Source organism: Rhinatrema bivittatum, chromosome 1 (genome assembly GCF_901001135.1).
Source record: "Rhinatrema bivittatum chromosome 1, aRhiBiv1.1, whole genome shotgun sequence".
NCBI classification, from domain to species: Eukaryota; Metazoa; Chordata; class Amphibia; order Gymnophiona; family Rhinatrematidae; genus Rhinatrema; species Rhinatrema bivittatum.
In genome coordinates, this window is record NC_042615.1 from 630,876,976 (window position 1) to 630,894,406 (window position 17,431).

The window sequence follows — 17,431 nt, forward strand, 5'->3', positions numbered from 1 at the left end:
TATTTATATTGTTTATGTAGAGATCACTCTTTTGAGAGTGATTATGTATGTTCAGTGCTTAGAATGGATTTTTAATCTGTATTAGTGTCATAAGACCATTAACCTATAGGTAGCAGAAATTCTAGCACTTAGCTATTCCAGCTTGATTGGCAAAAATTTTAGCTTTAATTATATGTTAAATTATTCCCTGTAGTAGTCTACATCTGTGCGGGATGCAAATACATGCAAAGCAGCTTATTAATATTCAATGGTTTATTGTGACTTATAAAATACTTTGTGAGCCATAATAAGCTCTGTAAAGTTAATGGCATCTCAAGAGATGGTGTCAACTTCGAGATGCCAAAGATCTTGGGGCACAACTAGTTTTGTAAGGGGGTGTGTAGCCCTGAGGAACCTACCCCTCTAAGAAAATTGCCACTTAAAAAATAAATAACTGTCACACTCTGCACCGTGCCCCCACAATATAGTTTAATGCAAGCCCCACTCCATTTCAAAACCTGCCCCCAGCCAATTAACTCCCATGTCCACACCCCCTACTCGAGTGCAAATTGAGAGCCTTCAGAAACAGGAGTGTAATATAAAATAGCACTGGCTGGACTGAGGTTCACTCTTCCCCATGCACAGTTTTTCTGCAGCACAGTGTCCTACAAAGAGTGATGTTTTCTGAACATACAGAGAGAGAGAGAAGTTGATTTCAGGGACTGGTGAGGGATTTTACTACCATGTTTTGTTTTGTTCTTTTTAATTCATAATGCTGTATTTTCAGAGAATTATATAAGGCCTTTACAGAAAAAATGGGGATTCATGATTTTTTTTTCTAGTGTCATAAACCAAACTGCATCTTAAACATTTTAGTTAGCAGAAGAGGAACATTTGGTCCTGGTAGTTACTCTGTGTTGCTGCAGCTCCTACTCTGGTCATCCTCCCCCCACCACCCTTTCCTTTTCCAGTGCACTCTACATCCGTCCTAAGTGTTTCTCTTGAAACACTGGTTATTGAGACACACAAAACTGTAGGCTCTCCAAAAAAAAAAAAGTATAATACTAAATAAATATTTTATTCAGAACCCATATCCACCATTTCAGTCCCGAGGCAGGATGGTCAGTGGGGACTTAATTAAAGGCTGCTGGATGTTTAAGCGCTTCTGTCAGATCTATTTCCCATTAGTCTTCCAGAAAAATACATATGGAGTTCCTTAAACCTCTCTGCTCAGGGCCATTGCTATATCTGTTATGCATGTTTTTGTCCATTCAGAGTTTTCGCAGAGAAAAAAGGGCTGGGTTCCAAGCTGCATTATTATGACTGTGTACGATCCAAACTATACTTATCCTCTGAAAACAATATCTGAAAAATATAATATCCCGTTGCTAAGTTACATTTTCTGAAACAAGTCCTCTGATGTTTTCAGGAATGAATGGCAATTTGGTACAGGAAGTTATGAGTAATGAACCTTTTTAACGAGAAAGCTGAGTCAGATATTCCAGCAAAGAGTGGAGGAGTTAGTCTAGTGGTTGGAGCAGCAGGCTTTGACCCAGAAAGCCAGGCTTCCAAATCCTGCTTCTCACACTGTGACCTTGGGCAAGTCATTTTATGCTCCATTGCCTCAGGGACAAATTTAGGGGATTATTTACTAAGCTGTGTTAAGTGTGTACTGCATGGTAAACACACGGTATTCTAAATACTTTGTTATTCCCTCCCCTCCCCCCCCCACCCCAGATAACGCAAGAATGGTAATGAGCCATTCTGCAGGCAAATGCATGTAAAGCAGCTGATTACTAGGCAATTTCATGTAAATACAATCATGTAGCTTGCCTGAGAAATCACAAGCCGTGTTATTTTTAGAAAAGTTAGCTACGACTGTATCCTGATGCCACTGGGGCAGTGAGTTATAGGGCCTGAGTGGCCCCCCCAAGTAACTCCTTTTACCTCACCACTGCCACCCTTGAAGCGGCCCTGGCCCCTGTCCTCTCTCTCAAACCACACCACTATTTCAAAAATGCCCCTCTTCCCCAGATCCCCTTCCTTTGCTGTACCTTTCCAACCCTGGTGGTCTAGTGGAGCCTGGATTGCTTCCTAGGATATGGGCCCGATGCCTTCACTGTAAAAATGGCATTGGCCAGCCAGTTTTCTACTCATGCCCCTGTCCCTTCTGGTGAAAATAGCAGAGCTTAATAAATGCCCTCCCCCCAGATTGTAAACCCTCTAGGACAGCGATTCTCAGCCAATGTGTCGCCAAGCAGCAGCAGGTGTGCCGTGTGCTACCGGCCTCCTGCTGCTCTTCCCTCCTCTTCCTTCACCGAGCGAGAGACGGACAGTCTTCCACTGTTGCTGTTGCCGCCCGGGCTATCAGCATGTTTAAGCCCGGATGGGAACAGCAGCAATGCTAGTGGAGGCTGGCAACTGCGGTTGGGCCTTTTCTTCTTCCCACACCTGTTCCCCTGGCCCGGAACGGGAAGTGATGTGCAGTGGGGTGCGCAGGAAGAAGAAAGAGTCATGCTGCATGAAAAAGTAGCGGCGGCGGCAGCATTGGCCCCGAGCAGTAGCGTGAGCCTGGAACAAAATCAGAAGCAGCCAGAAATCGGCACAGGAGACAGCAGCATTAGCCTCCCGTGGCTGATGGGATTCTTCCTTCTTGGCCTGCGGGGGCTGGAGGAGGAGGCTGCTGCAGCTACCATTTGTGCTCGGGGGGGGGGGGGGGGGAGGAAGTGAGAGAGAGAACCAGCCAGCCAGCCTGTCTGTGAGAGAATGTGTGTGTGATTGAGAGTGTGCATGTGTATCGGTGATTGAGAGCCTGTGTGTAAGTGAGAGCATTTGATTGATATCATCTATGTAAGTGTGTGAGAGAGTATGTGTGTGATTGAGAGAAACTGGTCAGAGGTGATGTGTGTATATAGGAGAGACAATGGGAGTGACTGTCAGGGAGATGACCGGATTGTGTGTGAGAGTGAGAGAGAGAGTGAAAGTGATTATGGAAATGAGAAGCCTGTGCATGTGGAGAGAGCTAGCATAGGAGTGAGAAACCTGGGTGTGTGTGTGTGCACATGAGAAATAGACTATTCGGGAAGGTGACTGGTGTGTGTGTGTGAAAGAGAAAGACTGGTCAGGAGATGATTGGTGTGTGAGAGACAGAATCTGGTCATGGGAGTGTGACTGGTATGTTTGTGTGAGAGGGGGAAAGAAAGTGATTATGGGAATGAGAAGCCTGTGCATGTGGCGAGAGCTAGCATAGGAGGGGGAAACCTGGTTGTGTGTGAGACACACAGCATAGGAGTGAGAAGCCTGTATATGTAAGATAGAACATGGAAGTGGGAAGCCTGTGTGTGTAAGAGAAAGACTGGTCAGGAGATGATTGGTGTGTGAAGGACAGAAACTGGTCATGGGAGTGTGACTGGTATGTTTGTGTGTGAGAGACAGACAGACTGGACATGGGCCCTAAGAAAGAGGACCATGAGTACAGAGCTTCAGCCACTACTGCTTCTGGCCTGCATGGAAGAGGAGTAGGAGAGCTGCTGGAGGGGGTTAGTAAAGGTGGCTTTTTAAGTTTATTTTGCTTGATTGACTGTCATTTTAATTACTGAATATTATGTGATGTCTCTACTGTTTTGAAATATTTTATTGGTGTTTGGAGAATTTTAAATAATTCTTATGAGTTTTTAATTGTTAGATATTATTCCGTTCATAGTTGTGAAATATTTATTCTACTTATTAATATAGTTATACAATTATTTCTGTGTTGGGATCTATAGCTGCTTGGCTAGTTCTGTTTTCCTAATAGGAGGTGTATTGGTGTTTAGGGCCTGATTTTATATTTGTAGTGTTGCCTTATGATAAATAGGGTTGTTACTGGTTGAGCGCATTCTATAATACAGGTGTAACTGTGTGCGGATTAGTTTATGTGCATTACTGCAGATCCTGGTAGTATGTTAGGTTGGTTCTGTGTATGTGACTGAGGTGAGGTATTTTACTAGCATGTAAGAATTTGTATCAGTCTTATTTGTTGTATTTTCTCAAGAGGACATGCGTTAGTGATAAACTGCTGTCTTTTCATAAGTAGGGCTATTGAGCTGGTAGTAGGAGTTTGTGTTGCTGTTACTGAGATGACACTAGAACAAGAATATCTTTTTTGTAAGGTGCGTTGTACAGGGAATGTCATAATTCTGCTTTACATCCATAATTGTGGGTCAGGAGGGTTCCTGTGGATGCAAACTCTTCTTTTACATTTAACCCTATGATGGACATGTGTTCAGTGTGTCACGCATGTGAGAACCATCTGTCAGGTGTGTCCCGACAGAAAAAAGGTTGAGAACCACTGCTCTAGGAACAGGGAAATACCTACTCTACCTGAATGTAATCTGCTTTGAAGTGGCTGACTATAAATCAAGAGGCTGAATATAAATAAAAAATTTAATTAAATTAAAAGCATTGTCTGGTACCAACATGGCTTATAAGTCAAACCCTGTTACTTTAGGAAAAAATAAGGCTGCATTATGGCTGCATTGGACCCTCTTTTCTGTTTCTCCTGTGAAAACATATAAGCAAACGGGACATATGCCACAAATGATATTTTTTGAAACTTGACAAAATGGTTTATACGGGGATATACTGCACACCTTTATTTCAAATGATTTTGCCACCAAAACAGTAAAACTTACTTCAATAGAAATCTTAGGGGAAAAAATCTGAATTTATCAGTATTTACTAATTACCAAAATGACACCAGACCAGTGTTTCCCAACCCTCCCCTAGAGGCATGCATAGCCAATTGGGTTTTCAGGATTTCCACAAAAAATATGCATGAGATAATTTGCATACCCTGGGTCTCCAATGTGTACAAATGTATCTCATTATGGATATCCTGAAAACCTGACTGGTTAGGTGTTCCTCCAGGAGAGGGTTAGGAAGCCCTGCAATAGATATTTTTCCAAATATTTATCTAACAAATAAATGTATACTTGCCAATGGTTTTGTGCCAGGGTTGTCTTGTTTTAATCTATCTTCCCCTTAGCTCTATTGTCTCACCTTTTTTCTTTTCCATCTTTCTCCTCCTGCCGTCTTCCTTTCTGTATTCCTTCTCTTTCTCTTCCTTAGCTGACCTTATGCATTTTGGTTTCGTTTTTTCCTCTGTTCTATGCCCTGTGTTCTCTTCCTTTCCTATCTCTGTCTTTCCTTCACCAATCACTAATTCTTTCTGCTTCTTTCTGTTCTTCATTCCCGTGTCATTAATTCCCTTTGCAATTTCTTCTTTTATCTATTTTCCTTCCTCCTCTCCTCTGCTTTGGCACCTGTCCTGACCTGCCCCATACTTTTGCTTCATCACCATGCCATTGTGCTGATTATTTGCTCCTCTAATGCCTCCTGTAGTCCTGCTTCCTCTCTTTCCTCATCCCCTCACCCTGCCACCCCCATTCCTTCATTGTGTATCAGTGTTCAATGCCAAATTCACAGGAGGTACCGAACACTGATGCTGGCATTTTCAGTTCTGCTGCGGGATCTGATGGGCCTCCAGCAGAGGGGATGGCGTCTGAGGTAGGGGCAGTAGTGTTGAGCAGGAAGAAGCAAGATGATGTTTCCCATTCATCCTTAGAGCCATGGATGTGTGGAGTTACATGATTAATGTGAAGTAGGAAAAACAAATGCTGCATAAATGCATTGATTATAGGGTTCCTGTAGCTTGTGATGAAAAGAGCCTACAATAAAGAATATTCCAGATGCTAGTGGATGGCACAAATAATTTTATTTCAGACAACTAGAGATTTAATTCTGTTGTAGCATTAGACTGCTGGCATGAGATGAGAGCAATTACTATTCTGATGGGGATCCTTTTGGAATGCAGAGTTCTAAAAAACATATTTTTCTTAGAGATGGTTAGATTCTTTATGGGTAGTGATGTTTTTTATTGCAGGGGTGTTGAAACCAGTCCTCGCCCCTCCCCCCCCCAGCTAATTGGGTTTTCAGGATATCTTTAATAAATATGCATGAGAAATATTTGCATAAATAGGAGGTAGTGCATGCAAATAAATCTCATGCATGTTAATTACAGATATCCTGATTAATTGCCTGGCTGAGGGAACTGTTTGACTACCCCTGTTTTATTGGACTAGCATTGAGACTTATTAAAAAGTGGTGCATTTAGCTTTTGAGATCATATGTCTCTTCAGATGTCAGTGATGACATCCGTCAGATGACATCTGAAGGAACGTATGTGATTTTGAAAGCTCATGTACGCTATCTTTGAATATATATTATATTAGTCTAGTAAAAGAACCACAACCTGTGAAAATCCCAAGGCTTGACTTGTAATACGGGTCTGCTTGACATCACCATGTCCTCTAGTATTCCTTAATGGCAGATCATCGCAACTCATTAGCATGAACCAAATGTATATGTATATTTTATTTTCTTCTCTGTAGGCCACATGTTCAACATTGTGGTGTAACAAATAGGAATTTTAGAAATAGTTCAGCACTAAAGCCAATTTAATTGTGCACAGTTGAAAATCTCTTAATATTTTGAATGAACCAGCACAGTGCTTATCAAGCTTTTGTGCACCATTACCAGTTGAACAAACAGAAATATTGCAGTTGACATTCATGGCTAGTTTAAGATTAGAATTTAAATCTTAAAGCAAAATATGTGATTTTTTTTTCTTGTACATAAGTCTCTTACAGCTATATGCATTTATAGGATGAGTTTTAAAAATCATGCCAACCCCTTTAACATCTGGAAAATGTAGTTGCATACAGCTTGTGTTGTGAGCTTATCTTTCAAATATAGTATTTGTCATTTCACAATTAGTTGTACACCATTTTCTGCCACAAAGAATGTAAGTTTGTGCTTTTGGAGGTGAAGTTATGAAGCATTCTGTAACCACACACCCCTCATGATAAAGAGTATAGAACTGCTCCATTATGAAGGAAGCAAAGTGGTCTGGATTGCTCACTGTAAGAGACAATGAACTGACCCAGGATGGCATGCTATATTCTCATATCAGCCATTGAGGCCTGGATTTAGCAATAAGCACACGAGGCCTGTATCTAAGGTGATAAAGCTCTGGGGTAGCAGGTTATCTGAAGACCTGCTGTCTTCCAGTTGTGCTGAATTTGGCTTGGCTTAGAGAACAGACCCTCTTCTTCCTGATCCAACCCCTGTCTTCCCAGGCAACATACAGGCAACAGGAGAGTGAGCCTGGCACAAACATAGCAAAGCAAAGAAAAGCTGCTTTGCTACCTAGTCCAACCCCCTTCCCTCCTATCATTCAGTGACAGGATGACCCTGGAGCTGATGGAGCAAAGGGAAGTCATTTTGGTGAGGTTAAGAGGAGCTGAATGGGGGAGGTGAGAGGATTGGCTGGGGAGCATGTGTGTATGAGACAGCGAGGAGCAGGGAGGGGGGGGCAGTGTTTGTGTGAGTGAGAAGGAAGGTATTGGTGCTACGTGTGTGTGTGTGTAAAATATTTTGGGAGATTCGATCAGGGGGATCAGAACTCTGGAGCATGGTAGGCACACCTGCTGCCTCCCCACCCACTCCCTACCTCTGTTCACATCCTTTCTCCCTTGATCTCAGATTCTATCCTCCACATCCTGGAAACTCCCTTCCTCCCCAGATTCTAGAACCCACCTCCTAATCCCTCCTCCCCTTCCTCAGTTCCAGAAACATCTTCTCTCTTCCTGCCTGTTCTCCTCTCCCAGATTCCTGATCTCTTCTCCACCTTTTTCCTTGATCTTCCCCATCCCCAGTCCTCTTTCTTTCTTATAGTCCCCCCTCCCATCCCTAGTCCTTCTACATCTTCACCCCATTCCTGATTTTACTCTCTTTCTGTTCCCATCCCTGTTCCTCCCAATATCCTAGAGATCTTTTCCCTGCACCGATACTTGAGACCCCCTTTTCATCATATGGAAATGTATACTAATGTGCTTCAGAATTTTCTAATTTTTGCCATGAAATCTCCCCCTGAGGTGCCACATGAAAACTGTGGGACAGCAGTTTTCACCTTCTGCTTCCTGTTGTCTGACCTTGTGTGTGTGTGTTTGGGGGGGGGGGGGGGGGGGACTGATTGCACCGAAGCCTAGGGGAAGCAGGTTATCAAAACCCTAAATCTATCATTCCAGCCATTCATGACATAGATTTTTAAGTAGTGCTCTGGTTTATGGAGTTATATTCAATTCTGTTGTATTTATGAAGCATTTTACAGAGAAAATGTGTTAATACAACATATAAATGCTCATGAACATTATATAACATGATAGTCTCATACAGATTGTGGCTTATTTATTAACATTAATTCCTTGGATTTACAGATTTGCTAATTTTGCTATAACGTGTTTGTATGATTATATGTAATGGTATGATATGTGTGTGTGTATATATATAGATATAGATATGTAGGAGAAATACTGCTCTCCAACAATTATCCACACATGAAGAAGAAGAGCAGAACACGTACACAGTCCAGAGACTTAGATAATGTTTATCAATCAAAATATCTTCTTTGCTTGTATTGTTTTATAAGCCACTACTCCAAGAGCTCAATACAGTATACAGCAGTGGTCAACCAGGTCCCCCCGACACGGACCGTGTTTCGCCCAGAGCTGCGACGGGAGGGACTAACAAAATGTGTAATTTCAACCACTTAAGAAGAGTCCATATTTGAGTCAAGGGAGAGTGGTTGAAATTACACACTTTGTTAGTCCCTCCCGTCGCAGCTCTGGGCGAAACACGGTCCGTGTCGGGGGGACCTGGTTGACCACTGCTGCATACTGTATTGAGCTCTTGGAGTAGCGGCTTATAAAACAATACAAGCAAAGAAGATATTTTGATAGATAATGTTTATCAAAGTCTCTGGACTGTGTACTTGTTCTGCTCTTCTTCATGTGTACATAAGAAGAGCAGTCCACTAATCAATGAAGAAAATACAGATTGGTTAAACACTGCATTAAGACTACATATTCCCCAAAGGAATCTCAGATCAGCAAATAAAGCCTTACTAACCATACCCTCTGTAAAGACAGCTAAACTGACACAAGTAAAGGAAAGAGCATTATCATTAGCCGGCCCTATATTATGGAACTCAATGCCACCCGAAATAAGATTAATGAGAGACCATAAACTCTTCAAAAAAAGCCTAAAAACATGGCTTTTCAAAAAAGCTTTTCAAAATGAGAATGGGGAATAGGTAGTATGAAGAAACTAGAAAAGGACTTATACACACAGGCAAAAGTCACCAGATAACATATATGCGTTCTTTACCTTTATTTTTATCACACAAGTTTTAAGTTAAAGAATTACAGTATATCGCATATATGGTTAGCCCATAAAGGGAATTTCAATACACACTACATATAGCTTATAATATTTTGAATCATGTATCTGAACAACTTCGGCACCCTCTGTTTAAAGTAAAATCTATTTCAAATTTATTCATGTGTCTATTTGTAAACCGTTGTGATGGTATATTACTAAACGACGGTATAGAAAAGTTTTTAAATAAATAAATAAATAAATATAAATCATACAATGAAAGCTGTATACCAACTGGTGAAATTCTCCCTCCCTGGAGGATCAGAAATTTTATGTGCAAGTTTAATATACATGCAAATGAGCTGTATAATAAATTACACATTCAATTTTACAATGAAAATATTTGCAAAAAAGGTAATGACACCTCTCTGAGCAGTTTTGCACAGTTTTACCCAATTCATAGTTAATAAGCTGCTTTGCGTGATTTTGCATCACCAGACCTCATTAACTGAATTTGAGTTAATTTTCATATTGTAGTAAATTATATGCAAAATTTTACTACTTGCAAAATCTTGCATTGATGCTTTGCTTTCTAAAAGTCAAAATGTGCGTAATTTCATTATGTGCATTGTATCACTTTTTTTTTGTACATGAAGAGTTTGCAAAATGTGCTTGTTTGCACATTGGCCTTAATATATGTATTTTTAATATGTAGTCTTTCAAAATTCAGATGCATTTACACGTGTAAGTGGGCTTTTGAAAATTGCTACAATATATGCCATTGAATTGTCCATAGATACACATTAGTGCACTTTATGCGCATAAATGACTTTTTAAAATTATTACAAGAGTATGTTACATTTACATGCGTAACTTTAAAATTTCCTCCAAAATGTTTGTGTGTATAATATTGATATGTTTCTTTTTTTAAGCAATTTCTAGGAAAGATCTAAAGAGCAACACCTTTTAATCTTAAAGGAGGAATGTGCGCACACAAATTTGTATCAATTTATGTATCAGGAGGATGATCCAGAATCTGAAATCAGAATTTTTTTTAAACTAAGGGCAATTAAATTATTGGGAGTCAGCAACAATTTAAGTTGAATTTCTAACCCTGTATGGATAGTAATTGATTTTCTTGAAAATCCCTCCCCATTATCTCCAGCTACACCAAACAAAGCAGAAAATCAGCCAAATGAATGGAAAGAAAATAGCATAATAGGTACTGTAATATGCTATACATATTTCTACACTGCTTGCTCTAAGTATGAAAACTGATTTCAGTATTCCCTTTCATAGCGGAATTAAACAGTCATGGGTTTTCTCCAGTGGGAAGAAGCCAGGGAATTAGTATGTATACATATTCTTTTAAAGGAAAAGAAATATTATTTCTGATGATGTTTTAAAGTTGTTGTTATGCAGATACGAAATGGCACAAGGTTCATTACCTGACTTTCCAGAGAGTGATGGAGCCTGCTTTGCAACAGGCTGTTAAGAGTTTTGAAGGATGTTAATTCTCATTGAGATGTATGCTTTTGTTTTTCAACAGATGATACCGTACATGAGTCAGCCGAGCCATCCCGTGGCGAGAATGCAGCACAAACACCAAGGATATCCAGTTGGCTTTTGACAATCCTACTGTTTCTCCTAGCAATGCTTTTGACATTATAGCACAATGTGTTCCAGAAACCCAAACACAGGAAACATCAGGGTCTTGGAACACAATAACAGAGATCCAACTAACTGCTTATCCTAAGAAAGGGGCTTTTTATTGGTTTTGCAGATGTCAAAGAATTGTTTTTGTTTTTTGGGGGTTGTGGGGTGGATTCATCCCCCAACTACAGAAAAAACAGTGTCAGCCCCCTTGCCCCTACTCCCACAGCTTTCCTTGTTCCCACAAAACTGGAGACTCCAAATGAAAATGCCAAATTATCACACGAGTGATGCTTATTTTTCTGTGCATTCTCCATTAGGAAACCACCACTCTTAATTCACTGTGTTATCTGTATATTGGACAAGAAAACAAGGAAAATAGTGGCAGATGCAGTCAGTGCAGGATGAGGAAGCTGAGTGGAAACCCAGAAACGTTATATTCCTCACTATAAGATGAAAACCTTCTCATGCAGGTGACCATGCAAGGCATCCTGCTGCCATGTCAGCATTAGAGAAGAGATGTTAAGAAATGATATGACAAGCACCATTTATTCTAGAGTTCTAACTGAATGGGCATCTTAAAAGGAAAAACTCTGCTCTTTGCATAAATGTCTTTGAGCGTTCTTGACAGTAATACTTGTGCACCAAAAGAGAAGCAATTCTGTGATTACAATAAATGTTTATGCTTAAGAGTGTCGGCGCATACAGGAGGCAAGTTCAGATGTAGATGAACAAATGGGTGTGAGTGCCTCTAATTTTTATGTGGGTAGAGCATACCAGATGTTTTGCTTTCAAAAAAAAAAAAGATCACCATGGTGCTACATTTTGTGTTTGGTTGTTGCTATTGAAACACAAAGAAGCTCTTTTTTTGTGAATAAAGTGACCTTCCCCAGGGTTGGCTTTGAAGTTGATGGCCATGGGCACTGCCTTAGGTGACAATACTTTCTAAAGGCAACAGTGGCCAAAGGAAGTATGTTAGTTAACACTGGATTTTCCAGTTTATACCTGAATTTTGGTCCCCTCCTCCTGTAAGTTCTATAACCCTGGGAAACGATATGAATAATATGAATGGTTTAAAAAAAAAAAAAAAAAGAAACCTGCTTGGGAAGTAATAAGCATTACATCTGGAAGGAGAGAAGTGTAAGTTTGGAAGAAAATTTCTTAAGTTCAGTTTGTTTCCCTTTCAGACCTAGTCAGAAGAGTAGAAGGAACATGTTTATCTGTAGGATGTTAACTTGATGGGCTCCCAAAGACTTTAACAAAATATTTTTTTAAAAATCAACTAGAATAGAAAATGCATTATTTAGAAATATTTTATGCTGAGAATGACTATATGTGCTTGTATTATTTAAATATGGGAGAAGTTGTAGCTCTTGATGCTGTTACAAGAATGAGGGATGGCCTGTTTCATGGAGTAAACAGTGATACTAGTAGTGAATCTAAGCATGGCTTGGATGGTCATGGCTGGAATTTTAAAATTTAGAAACTTGAAAATGTAACTCGAGGCATTTGTTACTTATGTTGCCTTGAATATTGAATCAAATGACTATGATAGAACGAATGGGGCCAGTCTTGATGAATTAAGCCTTTCCTGACACTACATAACATGTACATTGAAAGAAAAAGCTTTTGCAGCAGAAACTCAGTGTGAGCAAAGCAGGAACATACTCCAGTACAATACCAAATTTTGTATGTTGTTTTGAAAAAATCAAATCTAGATAAAATAAGTTGGTAACAGTGGGGAGAGCATTGTGTGTACATAAGAGGTTTGACCAATATAGGATAGCTGGTGAAAAGAATTAAAACACAGAGCCTGGGTCCTCCTGATACCATACAGTACAGCTGGTATTGCGTGTTGATGCAGGGGCTTATGTTTGTGCAGTACACTTCCTATACATTTTCTTTCTTAAGTTGGCAACCATTTAAACAAATTTACTGCTAGAAGACACATTGCAAACAAAAAAAATAAGATAAACACTTATTCAGCATACAAAATTACCGACTAATAAAATTATCACTTAAATTTTCCTTCTCTGAATACAAGGGCACATTGTGTTCTTTCAGCTTAGTCCCACATAGCTTTCAGAGTCAGTACAATAATATCATCTCTGAGAATGGATTGACTGACAGTGCAAAAATTATGTTGCATGCTTGTAAAGCATGTTAAAATGAGCTCCACTTTGATTGAAAAGAGTCAGTCGTAATTATGTTAACAGTCTTAATTTTCTTTCGGAGTTAGTGACTTCTCTACTTTTCTATCATTTTGTCTTTAAATGATAATGAAATAATGGACTTGTGTATGTAACCCACTTGTAACATTAATTTTGGGAGGTTATCCACAGTTAAGTTAAACCCTGCATCACCAGATTGCCACTGCTAATTAAATGAATAACTGAAAGACTATTGAAGCTAATAGATAGAGTTTTACTATACATGTAACAATATATTTGTGGGCAGTAATCTCACCAGACATCCACTTTGGTACTTGAGGGCATCGGGCAAATCCCAGTGAGTCTTACAAAGCTCTGGTTAGAACCTTCGAAGCTCTGGTTAGAGAAAATAGAGGTTGGTGTTGATCTTTAAAGTTCTGGAAGCTTTGAGAGACATCCAGGCAAATTTAAAGTAATCCTTCAACCCCTGAAATCCAAAATCTCATTCTTGTAATTGCAGTGCTCCATTTCCTTTCCCCACCAGCCCAGAACGTTTGCCCCAGTAACCCACACTCCTGGTTCCAAGGGCTTTGCTACATGAAGCAGGAAGAATAAGGATCAGTCCGTTTAGTGGATACTGTGTATCCTTTACTAGACAAGGAAACATTTCGTGTTAGTTTAGAATATTGTTTTGTACTGTACTTTCTTGGATGGCAAAGGAAAAAAAAAAAGACAAAGTAAAATATATATTAAAAAAGCTACATTCTTTAAATTCTGTATTAGCAACCTCTGTTGTATATAGTGTTTGATAATAAAGTATTAATTTGATTCTTATGTCTTTTGTAAGTGGATACAATAAGACTTTCTGGACATTTAAATTTTGCATCAGTTCTGAAAGACAGAACATTGAAGCATCAAATCTCGTCATGGCTATGAACTGGGATACAAGTGGCCATGACGCTGCAGCTTACAGAATTCATCCGTGATGCACGCGCTCACCAGTTCTCACGACTTCACAATGTCAAAACCCGGAACAACATGACGTTTGATGATCAATGTTTTGTCCTTGATGTTTCTAGGTCTGTGGTTGGAGCCCTGTGTTTTGTTTTGTTTTTTTTTTCCAGCATGTTGGTTCTAAAAGAAGTAGGGTATTTAGCTTCCGTTCTGTATTGGGGTTTTCTTTCTGTTTTGTTTCCATGGACAGTTGTTCATCCAGGAGGAGAGGGGTGTCGCCAGTATCAAATGTGGCATGTGCATGGACTTGATTCCAAACCAAAAAAAGAAAGAAAAGAAATGTTGGACATTTATTATGATTATTATTTCCCTTTCTGTGTACAGTACCTGCTAAATTTTTTAAAGGAATTCAATATGCTTTTTTCATGGGATAGACATGCTTATGTCAGAAACTCCAAACAGGAATCCATTCCTTCCCTTCATTTATTTTACTTGAATTAATGGTCAATAGCTTTACTTTGTATCCATATTTTTACTGTTTCTGTGGAGTTTGTTTTTTTTCAGTTTTAAACTTGGACTAGTGAATGGACAGATCCATTTCTGGTTTGGCATCACTAAGATTTTTCCATGCATTTGCCCTTGAGCTTCTCAGATGTGACACAAATCTCCCTACAATAGGCTTGCTGCCAATGTCTGTACAGTTTAATTGATGCTGGCATGTTGGAGGTTACCCATGAGTCTACAAAATCCACTTTCCATGCTTATTCTTGACACCCTCATTGAAGTCCCTCATTTGTGTGTGCATCTGGGTAAGAAAGTCCAGCTCAGTGTAGTCCTGTGCTTGTACTGCCCTGCTTTGCAGTTTCTTTGCACTTATTCATTGAGTGCGATTTTGAAATGCTTACATTATATGAACCTAAAAGAAAATGTAAACATAAAAAAAGTCATAAGATCTGTATTTGTATATACACGTGTCCGTACAATTATACTTAAATAAAAAAAAAAATCGAAAGATTATCATCATTTTAATCTGTTCTGTTTTCGATTTCTGTTACCTGAACGATTGTTGTGAATTAAGGGATCTATTTTTTGCACAACTCCTCAAGTCTGTGGCACATTGGTAGATGCAGCTAGGTTTCAGATGTCCGTACTTAAACTCAGAAATGGTCAACATCTTATGCAGAAGCACTCTGGTTGTTCCATTTTAAACTCTGTACCCTATTTTATGTAAATATTTATAATTTTCCAGAATACTTCCTCCAATATGGTTACAATACACCATATTTAAAATTTCTTCTAGCCCACAACTTCCTAACATATGTTCAGTGCAGGTTGCAGAGATAACATCCATAAAATATACAAAACGTCACAACATTCACATTCAAAACATTCAAAATACAAAATTAAAACAAGAATCTAAAGGTTAAAACTTTCTTCGAAGAATATTTTTTTTCACTAATTAAACATTTTTAGATTTAGCTGCTCATGGATCTCAGTCTTGTGAGTAGCTGCACTGTGAGAGAAGTTTAACCACTCTTGCTATTGGTTTACTTATGTGGTCCTGTGTATAACCCTGCACCTGGACAGACCTGTTCAGAAGCTGCTTTGATACGATGTAGTGTAATGGAGAGAATCTTGCCTAAGTGGGATATAATAGACAGCCTTGGCTAACAAAACTCACATTCGTCTCTAGGGTTGTGAATCATTTTTCTGACGATTGAAAATATAATACGATATTTTCAAACTCGTCAGAAATCGGGGGCTCCCCGAAACCGATAGGAAAACCCCACAAAATTGTTCGTGGGGTTCTCTTATCGTTTTGGGGGAGGGCGGGAAAAATGGCACACAAAAACAACTCCTAAACCCACCCCGACCCTTTAAAACACATCCTTTAGCTTCCCCCACCCTCCCAACCCCCCCAAAAAACGTTTTAAAAGTACCTGGTGGTCCAGTGGGGGTCCCAGGAGCGATCTCCCGCCGCGGGCCATCCATTTCTCCTACCATGTGACAGGGGCTGGCCAATGGCACCGATAGCCCCTGTCACATGGTAAGGGCAAAGGGCCATCAGCGCCATTTTGATTAGTGGCAGCTGATGGCCCGAGAGCGGGAGATCACTCCCGGGACCCCCACTGGACCACCAGGTACTTTTAAAAAGTTTTTGTGGGGGTCGGGAGGGTGGGGGAAGCTAAAGGCTGTGTTTTAAAGGGTCGGGGTGGATTTTTTGTTTATTGGCTCGGGCGCAGCCGATTTAATAAAAAAAACCAAACAAACAAAAAAAAACGATCGGACTGCACGAAACAAAATTTCAGTATAGTCCCCGAACCCGGAATCGGAACCAATTCCGGTTCCGATTCACATCTCTGTTCGTTTCTGAGAAACTCCTTCTATTAACAAGAACTCCTTTCTAAAACATTTTCTTGTGGCAGCCAATGCCACAAGAAAATGTTTTAGAAAGTGTTCTTGTTAATATTTTTTCATTTGATTACACGTGCTTGACCAGTTATTAAAAAAGAAGGCAATTGATGGCAATTTTGTTTGTCCGGGGGTGCTTATTAAGATGGTTTTGCCTGATAAAACGTTTGTAAAACTATATTCAAAAGATCATTTGTTAGAGGAATTATTGTCTTCATGCTGTTCCCTACTCTATGATTTTGATACTGTGTAGCAAATATTTTTTTCCTAGAAACATGATGGCTCATCCAGTCTGCCCATCTGTACAGTTAATTCAGCATCATAACTCTCATCCCTTCTTTAGAGATCCCCTGTATTTATTCCATGCTTTCTTGTTTTTGTCTCCATCACTTCTGGGAGGTATTATACCCATCCACCACTCTCTGTGTAAAGAAGATTACTCCTGGGTCTATCCCATTTCAACCTCATCTTGTGACCCCTCATTCTAGAGCCTCCTTTCCATTGAAAAAGCCTCACCTCCTGGGCATGGAAACCTTTGAGATATTTGAATGTCTCTATCATATCTTCCTTATCTCACCTTTACACTCAAACATACATATTTAGATCTATCTCTATATGCTTTAGAATGAAGACCATTGACTATCTTAGTAGACTGATATCTCTGATTCATGTTTTTTATTTAGGTTTTGAGAAGTTTAAGAAGTAAAATTTAAGATGCGCGCATGCACACATTTTCTGTTGTGCGCAGATCAATGTGCCAATTTTATAATATACGCACCTATATGCGTGCATGTTATAAAATTGGCTATCTGCACATACATGCGAACCCCATTTTATAATGACGCACTCGAATGCCATTTCAAGCGAGTAAGTGGGGGAATTTTAGTAGGTACATGCGACACGCAATAGGCCTTTTCTCAGTTCACTCCCAGTTTGCCCCACTAAAGGAGAGGACTTCCTAAACCCCCTAGCTAACTTGCCTCCCTTTTTTCCTTGTTAGCCCCGATCCTTACAATCCTGCTGAC

The 17,431-nt window shown here is 39.7% G+C and overlaps 1 protein-coding gene across 5 annotated transcripts in view; it reads left to right on the forward strand.

The window, feature by feature from the left end:
• The window catches only part of EFNA5 (ephrin A5), a 525,631-nt gene extending 513,616 nt beyond the window's left edge, over window positions 1-12,015 (forward strand). For 3 of the 5 annotated variants that reach the window (XM_029572206.1, XM_029572233.1, XM_029572227.1), the window contains 2 exons: window positions 10,403-10,459; window positions 10,787-12,015. In XM_029572206.1, coding sequence (XP_029428066.1) covers window positions 10,403-10,459; window positions 10,787-10,908 — 179 coding nt within the window. In that variant the 3' untranslated portion in view covers window positions 10,909-12,015. The remainder of the gene's footprint in view (window positions 1-10,402; window positions 10,460-10,786) is intronic. The other 2 variants (XM_029572238.1, XM_029572216.1) reach the window with 1 other exon arrangement.
• Window positions 12,016-17,431: the final 5,416 nt, after the last annotated feature.